Below are 9,492 nucleotides of genomic sequence, written 5' to 3' on the forward strand. Positions count from 1 at the left end.
CCTTGGAATCCAGGTATAATTTTGCAAGAAGCTCAAGTGACATGGAGAGGCCAAATGTAGGATTTCCGGTTAATAAGACTTTCTGAGCTCCCAGATGACAGGAGCATCAATGGCAAGTCACATGGGTGAGCCCAGTCAAGCCTTCAGCTGACTCCAGCCCCAGTTATTAGCTGACTGCAACAGCATGTGAGGCCATGAGGAAAGAACATCCACTTGAGCCGGGCCAATCCCCAGAACTTTGAGCAATACAAATAAATCGTAATTTTAATCCACTAAGTTTTGAGGTAGGTTTGTTATAAACGATATATATATAGGGCATACTTACACTTTTAGGAAACCCAGAACAGGTCTAGACAGTGTGCCAGATGCTGGGGAAGCTACCGAAAAGTACAAGATATTGGTAGAGAAGATATTAAATGTGTGATCAATAAATAATAAAGACTAAGTGCCACAGGATTTTGAAGGAAGGAGATATCACTTCTGGAGAGCTGATCAAGGAGGGCTTCCCTGGTGAAAGTGAAATTTAATCTGAGTCTTGAAGGCTGGGTAGGCTTTAATAGGTAGAACATAGGGATGAGAAAGGCGATATACCTAAAAGAAGTCACATGGACAAAAAAAAAAAAAAACCCTAAAGAATGATGGGTAGATGAGAACTATGAGTAGAGTTTGTTGAAAACACTCATCTTTCAAGATTTAGTGCAAGGGTGCCCTCTACCAGGCACAGATTGCCACTGTCCACTCCCTTCTATTTTCCTACTTTCTGCCCCACCTAAACAGATTTTTCCACCTTTGTCTTAGCACCAGGAATACTTTGGCCACTCCTTTAAAAAAAAAAAAGAGTACCAGTCAGCTAACAACTGGGGCTAGAGTCAGCTGAAGGCTTGGCTGAGATAAAGGTAAGTGCCTATAATGAGGAATTCCCAAAATACAGTGGCTTAAATTATGTAGATGTTTATTTTCCTCTCCCATATAACAGTTATGAGATGAGTCCTGCCCCTCATGGTCAATCAAGGACCTAAGTCCTTCTAAGTCATCGTTCTGCTATTCCCTTGGGTAATGTCATTAACCACATTATAGAAACTTGGTCACCACCCGATCCAGGTTCTAGATAATCTGGAATACGAAAGAAAGGCAGAGGAGGCAGGCCTAACATCTCAGAACTGGAAGTGACACACATTTATCAAGAACTTGGTCACATGGCCTCACCTAAGCCCAAGGGAAGTGGGGAAATGCAGTCCAGCCAGGCAGTGTGGATGAAATAGGGGCCACATATTAAACCTGACAAGCTCAGGGGAGGCCTGCATGGCAGGCCGTACAAACTCAGAGACTCAAAGTAACCGCACAGGATGGTGTGAATATACAAATTCCTAACCAAAAGCGAGTCATGACAGGTAGTCACACCCTAGGTCTGTAGCTTCCTTGACAAAGGTCAATCTTTACCTTAAGTGAGCCTGTCTATTGTCTTTTTGCATCTAAGAGAACATACCTTTGAAATGTCAGTGTAATCTTCTTTTCCAGACCCCTCATGCCACAGCCACTGGCACTAGAGCACCAGGCCGCAGAATCCCTCTTTGTTATTTTGCCGCCCGCATACCATCTCTATGTGCTGTAAACGTTCATTATTAACTACCCTGTTTCCACCAATGTAAAAGGAGTATGTGTTTCTCCATTTTGCTTTTTTATCCAATCCCAGAGATTTCCCTTTTACTTTCTCCCACCCCCTTAATCTACCACCAATGGACTTCATGTAACCCTCCGCACATCTCCTTCTTTCATTCTAATATATAAAATAAGCTGCAAAACTGCCATTCTCCAGAGCGTTTTCTCAATCCATTGAGATATTGCTTTTCAGCAATTTTCAGTTTGGCTCAAATGAACTCCTAAAAATTCTCTACAGCAGCGGTCCCCAACCTTTTTGGCACCAGAGACTGGTGCTCCTATGAGAATCTAATGTCTGATGATCTGAAGTGGAGCTGAGGCAGTGATGCTAGCATTGGGGAGCGGCTGCAAATACAAATGAAGCTTCGCTTACTTGCCCATCACTTACCTCCTGCTGTGCAGCCCGGTTCCTAACAGGCCACGGACCGGTACCGGTCTGCTCTACAGGTTTGGACGTTTCTTACGTCGATATTTACTTGGCATAGTCAGCAAGATTCCAAAGATACCCATCCAAGACCACCCTGAGGACCCAGACCCAGTGCCAGATACCAGCAGGGGCCCACTGTGTCTCACCGGCTCCCCACTGCATTGGGTGAACTTGGATGTTTTCTTGGAATTCTGGACCTCCATGTTTTAAGGTGGGAGGCCCTGACTTTGAGCAGTTCTTAAAAAAAAAAAAAAATCCATAACGTGGGACTCAAGGATAAGGATTGAGATAACCCAGGCTAAGGATAAAGGTTGAGATAACCCAGGGACAGGAAGAAAAAAATGGGTGTCTGGTTTTTAATTTTGGCTTTTCAATTGGAATTGCTTACTGAAAGTTTGAACAAAACCTTTTGCTAGATAAATGAGAGTCTGACCTCTTTCAGCTCAGGAAATAAGGGGCATTTACTCCCCCCAGCTCAAATTTTGGGTATTCTTAGGTGACTAAGAACCTATGTGGAGGTATCTGAAGGTACACCTCAAGACAAGCAGGGCTTCATAGGGAATTCCAACATAATTGTAATTAAATGATTGACTTGTCCATGGACACACGCATAAAGGCTGATTACCTAGCGCTTTGAATCCTCATGATTGTATTAGTCAACCAGGGAAGGAAACCAAGACACTTAACAGGGTTGGAGCGACTTTGAAGTGACAACCCCTTAGAGCTCAACCCATGAGCATACACTTGAAGCCACCACACTATATCTCTAAAAATTTGTCCAGATATCAAAAGAAAACTAAAATCAACATGGGAAATTGTGCTCCCAAGGCTGACAATCCCCCAGTCCCCAGCTCCCATTAATACTCCTGCAGATGTACAATTCATTGAGAGGCTTTACTTGCAAGTACTTACAGAAATGAAAAGGTTTAATTAGAAGTGATATTAATTTAAGATCGCTAAAATTAAGCTCTTTCGACGCCTAAAGTAATTTTTTTGCAAGCACATCAGAAAAAAAAAAAAAAAAAAAGAAGCTAGCTCAAAAATTAAACCGAATGAATGGGAGGCTTACTTCAATTGGCAACTTGAAGCCTCTGAAACAGAGCACAGAGAGACTTTGTTCTCTCCAGAAAGTTAGTAAGAAAATTTTTAGAGACTGTCTCTGAACTAAAGAAGGCTTCTGAAGCTGCTCAGTGCCAACACCCCACTCTTCTCTCTTCTCTAACTGCCCCGATATACCCTTTACTTCATTGTCTAGACTTATTCTCCTTTTCTCCTTCTTCTTCTTGCTCTTCTGCGCCTCCTCCACCACAGCTCCCTGTTGACCTAGGGGAGACTCAGAATAGAAAACCAGACCAGGATAAACTAGGAAAAAAAAAAAAAAGAAAACCAGAAATTCTGGCAGCTCCCTTTAGAGAAAAGCCAGTCTCCAGACGAGGAGAACCAGCCATAATTTACTCTCCTTGTACCCGGACAGAATTAAGGAATCTTACTAAAGATTTCCCCAGCTCTCTCCAGGATCCTGATGAGTTCACAAAGGAATTTGATTTAATTGTTGGAACTTATGATCCTGGCTATCCTGACCTATTCCAATTAATATACCTACTGGTTTCTGAGAGCAGAGCAACAGAATGGCTAAATAAGGTTTGCCGAAAAACTCTTGTAGAGGACTTTTTTAAAATACAGAATGAGAGAGACAGACCAGGAAAAATGCAGAGAATTAGCCCACCGGCTTTACCAAGCCATACCTGAGGTTTTTCCCTGGAAAATGGACTGGGCCAAAATCCAGCAAAGTAAAAGAAAACCTGATGAACAAGTACTTGATTTCTTTGAACATTTCAAAAGAACTTCCAAACAATACTCAGGTCTGTCTCCAGACAGCTTTAAGGATCATCAAAATGATCCCTTACGAAATTCTGCATTTTTGGAAAGGCTAGATAAAGAGCTTGTAACTCTGATTAAACAACCTAAATTAAACTGGCCAATCACTTGTACTGATGAACTGGCAATTCTGGCTGATCCACAATCTTAAACTATTCAAAAGTGAGAAAAAGATAAAGCTGCCAAAATTATGAACTCACAGGTCCAGCAATTAAGCAATCAGGCCAAACTTCTCTAAATATCTTTTAGACGAGGGAATGAATAGAGGATGAGTCTGTTTTTATTGTTAAAAGGCAGGTCACCTTAAGAAGGAGTGTAGAAAACTTAAATGAAATTTAGAAAAAGAAAAGAAACAATAACAAGACTAGGGTTGCTCCAAGAACTATGAGAGGGCATTTCTCCTTCTTCTTACCAGTATTTCAGGAGAAATTGGAATTACCGTAAAAGGGGAAACTACTGCTTGTAGATCCTGGAGCTACTTTACCTGCTCTTAACCCTGCCCAATTCGGTTGCCCTCTCCCTTGGACTAAGCTTCTATACAGATGGTAGGGATATTTAATCAATCAGTCTCTGTTTTTAAATCAGAACCTGTTCCCTTCCAGCTAGGGAATGTTATGAGGCAACATATATTTTTACTTGTCAAATCTGCCCCAATTTACCTGATAGGGCGAAACTTTTTTGAAAGTGTTGATGGCCACATATCCTTCTCCATATCCAGAAGTGCAAAATGTATTTAAGACGAAATGAATCAGATACAGAACCAACTGGGAAAATAATGATTTTAAAAGAATTTCCACAAGAAGAAATTAATCTTGAGACTGAAAGTTTGTCGTAGGACGTTCCAATGCACTTTTGGGCCCTTTTCCAGTACAAATATTGTCAAGATTAAGTCAGCACTCCTATTAAAATAACTATTGACAACACTTTGCCTCTAATATTCACCAATTTCCTTTCAGATCTGATGAACTAGCTGGAATTAAGTGCATTATACAGGACTACTTTAAAAGGGGGCTTATAATTTCATGTATGAGCCCCTATAATTCTCTTATCCTTCCAGTAAAGAAACCCAATGGGAAAGGATGGAGATTTGCACAGGATCTCATAGCTATAAATAAAATAGTTATTCCCGGACATCCTGTGGTTCCAAAGCCACCACATACCCTATTATCAGCTATTCCTGTTGCCTGCCAATATTTTTCAGTGGTAGATTTATGTAATGCCTTTTTGAGCATTCTTAGAGGAAAAATAGACAGGAAATGTCTCTTTGCTTTCACCTGAGAAGATCACTAGTTTATTTGGAGAGTAATGCCTCAAGGATTATGCGGAGAGTCCCACCTATTTCTTACAAATACTGAAGGCTGATTTAAACGTTGAATTTCTCAGAAATTCTACTCTTATCCAGTATGTGGATGATTTACTTTAATGCTCTAAGACATATTAGACTCCCAAGAGTACACAATTTACCTATTACAACAGCTAGCCATGAAGGGACAAAGGGTCTCAAAGGACAAGCTTTAATTCTGTTTCCCCAAGTAAAATATCTTGGCCATCTAATATCTAAAGATGGGCTAGTCATTAATCCAGAAAAACTTAGAGGAATCTTATTCTTTCCTCTTCCAAAACAAACAAAAAAAACAGCTTAGAGAGTTCCTGAGTCTGACTGGATACTGTCACATTGGGTTCCAAAATTTTCATTAATGGCCCAGCCTCTATGTGTCTTATTACAATTAGATGGACCTGATCCAATTCAATAGAATTCCAAAGGGAAACAAGCTAAAGAAGCTCTAGAGGAACAATTATCTAAAGCTTCTATTCTGGCACACCTCAATTATAAACTTTCTTTATTCCGTTTTACACATGAAGATAAAGGAAATGCTTTAGGAGTTTTAGCTCAAAAACACAAAGATCATCATAGACCTATAAGATAGGTCTGCAATTAGACTCAATAGCCGAAGGGCTCCATCCCTGCATGATAGCTATCTCTACTCTACAGCCATACTATGCAAACGAACAGAAGAAATAGTTATGGGCTCTCCTTTATTTATGTTCCTCATTCTGCTGGATCTTCACTGAACTCCCATCACACTCAACACTTCTCTGTTAGTTGATTGGCTTCTTCTGAAGTATTCTTGCTTTCTGTGCCTAATATTACTTTAACTCGATGTAACAGTCTTAACCCAGCAACTTTGCTGCCTTCTTTGAAGGATGAAGACATCCACGACTGTATTTTGCTTACTGATCACCTTCTTGTTCCTGGGAATGATTTACAGGAAACACCTACGGATAATGTTGACTTAATTTGGTTTACAGATGGATCTTATCTGAAAGATGAACAGGTACCTTAGCAAGTTGGACATGAAATAATTTCCATGGTGGACATAATTGAAAGTTCTTATTTACCTGAATGAAATAAGATCTGCCAACAAGCTAAATTAATTGCTCTAACTCAAGCTTGCCAATCAGCCAAAGATCAAAGAGCCAAAACTTACAGTAATAGTCGCTATATCTTTGGTGTAGCTCAAACTCAGAATGTTGTGGAAGAAGTGAGGCTTCTTAACTTCCTCAGGGAATCCCATAAAAATGGAAAACAGGTCACAGAATTATTAGGTGTCATACAGCAACTAAAACAATTTGCAACTATCAAAATCCCATGACATTCTAAAGCTGCCATCATGGAAGCAAAAGAAAATAATTGAGCTGATGCTGCGGCTACACAAACAGCAATAATCAGCCAGATTATCCAGACTGTTATGAGAATGTTCTTTGCTCCCTAGTAAATCGATAAAAGACTCTTTTTTTTCAGTTCCAATGGACAGCTACAGAAGAAGAAAAGAGAATATAGCAACAAAAAGGGGGAACATTTGACCCAGACAAATAGATAAAGTCTGGACTCAATCAGAAACCAATCTTACTTATAGGGGCTCAATTATCTATACTTCATCATATACATGAGCTAACACATTAGGGTCCTGAAAAGGTGATTTCAGGAGTAAACAATATTATTGGAAATATTCTCCTACTGTAGCTCATAGAGTGTATAGCAGATGTTCTATCTGTCTAAACATAACTCTGGAAAATCATTCCAAGGGTCCCAAGGACTTTTCTCACTTCTTTTGGGTCCATTTGAGGTATGGTAATTGAATTTTATCCAAATGTCACCATCTTGAATATGTGTTATTTATGATTTGTGTGTTTTCTCACTGGGTTGAGGCATTCCCTTGCAGGAGAGCAACAGCCTTAACAGTGGGTAAATTATTATTGGGGAAAAAATTTTCCAATTGGGAAATTCCTTCTGAATTGCATGACCAAGGGTCTCATTTTACTGGGCAAATAATAAAATCTATGTATAATATTTGGCCCATTCTACAGCATTTTCATTGTGCTTATCACCCCAGTCTTCTAGATTGGTGGAGTGTACAAATGGTACAATTAACACTCAACTAGAGAAATTTTCAGAAGCTTTTAATCTCCATTGGCCAAAAGCTCACTATATAGTGCACCTCAACCTGAGATCTATTCCTTTTGGTAAACACAGTCTTTCCCCTCATTAGATACTCACTGGTCACCCTATGCATCTGGATGAAAGGGACATATGAACCAATCTTACTAGAGGTATTATTCCCAAGGACTTACTAACTAGCTTAAAGAAATTAATAAGTTAATAACTGATTCAATTCATAGTGTGCTCTCAGGAGACACACTAAGACCATGACTTCCAACCAGGAGATTTTGTCCATTGGAAAAGACATCAATTAAAGACTCTCTCCAAGCTCATTGGAAGGGACCTTATCTGGTGCCTAACTACGAATGGACATCTGTCCCTGTCTCTGACACTTGCCTTCACCTACAGGGGACATCAAAGACTCCTCAAGGATGAGAAGCCGCTGATATCGGAGGTAAACAGCTATCCCAAGATATCAAGAAGGCTTGTTTATCTACAAATGATGTTGAACTTAAAAACCATTTGTTTTATTGTCTTTACCTGTCTGCTAATAATATTAGTTATAATGATAGTTATATTTGTTCTTTGGTCTTTTCTCAAACCTTGTTCTTATATAGTTCAACTCTTAATGATTGCTGGAAGTGTGTATAAGATAACTTTTGTATTATCAATAATACTTGTTTTATCATCTCTTCTGAAATTTCGAAGGAATGTTATTGCAGAAAGAAAAGGAATGCATGCATTTTTGAGAGAAGTGGAAAGGAAGTAGTTTGTCCTAATAAGTTGGTGATTTCTGAATGAGTAAAAAGAAACAAATTTAAAAAGACAAGGAAAGTTGTTATAGAATGTTTGTGGAAAAGAAATCTTAAGAAATTTTATGTATAAAATAACACTAGAACCCAATTATGGGAATGTGCTTACCCCATAATCCAACCAGGTCTACCATGTTAATTCAAATGGAAGCTTAAGTGGCTATAAAAAAAAAAAAAATGGCCCGCCCACTATTACGGCTGCTGAGGCACAGGAAATTTACTTATGAAACTCTTACTGTCCTCTTGGCCTCTGGAGATTTTTAGATGGTAATTGTAATTTACATGACTGTGTTCATACAGCCTTGGCCCTGATTAAACCTTAAAATTACAGTTCCCAATTGAACAACTAATGAGAATCAGATTAATAATGGATAACACTTGAGTGCTTCCAAAAGGAAGCCCGTGGGCCATATTAAGATGATGATGATGATGATGATGATGATGATGATAATAATAATAATAATAATTAAATGGGGACCCATCTCATGATCAGACTGTGAAAACTGAAGAGATATATGGTTGTGCCCTAAAACTATAAGTAAATGTTATGCTAGAAGCAAAATACAGAAAAGTGAGACAGCAAAATTTGGATTGTGATAGCTTGCAGGTTAGAAATGATACAATGTTTTGTTCTTTTTTTCTTTAATGAAGTCTCATAAGACCTGACTGCCTCCCACTTACCTGTCTTTCCCTTTTGAGAACAATTCAGCCTAGACTTCCATCCAAGGTTTCTGTCTTGCCTCATCCCCAAAGGTCTACCATTTCAATAAGACAAACACCAACACTAAGACTCCCTAGGAATGAGCCTTCCTAGCCCTGGGGGACTACATTATCCAACAAAGAGGCTGGTCATCAGTGCCTCCTTCAGACTGATTTATGACCAAAAGGGGGAATTGTAGACAAAAAAGGGGCCACATACTAAACTGAGATAAAGGCTGCGTGGTGGGCCTTACAAACTCAGAGACTGAAAGTCATCACACAGGATGGCGTGAGGATACAAATTCCTAACCAAAAGTGGGTTATGACAGGTAGTCACATCCTAGGTCTGTAGCTTCCTTGACAAAGGTCAATCTTTACCTTAAGTGAGCCTGTCTATTGTCTTTTTGCATCTAAGAGAACATACCTTTGAAATGTCAGCGTAATCTTCTTTTCCAGACCCCTCATGCCACAGCCACTGGCACTAGAGCACCAGGCCGCAGAACCCCTCTTTGTTATTTTGCTGCCCTCATACCATCTCTATGTGCTGTAAACATTCATTATTAACTTTTCTGTAC

The 9,492-nt window shown here is 39.5% G+C and overlaps 1 protein-coding gene across 1 annotated transcript in view; it reads left to right on the forward strand.

Annotated features, from left to right (window-relative positions):
• Positions 1-3,851: 3,851 nt before the first annotated feature.
• Positions 3,852-9,492, forward strand: part of RYK (receptor-like tyrosine kinase) — a 100,577-nt gene continuing 94,936 nt past the window's right edge. Inside the window, exons 1-2 of the mRNA XM_023527395.1 lie at positions 3,852-4,031; positions 6,169-6,300. Of these exons, the coding sequence (XP_023383163.1) occupies positions 3,852-4,031; positions 6,169-6,300 (312 nt within the window). The remainder of the gene's footprint in view (positions 4,032-6,168; positions 6,301-9,492) is intronic.

This window comes from Pteropus vampyrus, unplaced genomic scaffold (genome assembly GCF_000151845.1).
Source record: "Pteropus vampyrus isolate Shadow unplaced genomic scaffold, Pvam_2.0 Scaffold1, whole genome shotgun sequence".
In the NCBI taxonomy this organism is placed as follows: domain Eukaryota; kingdom Metazoa; phylum Chordata; class Mammalia; order Chiroptera; family Pteropodidae; genus Pteropus; species Pteropus vampyrus.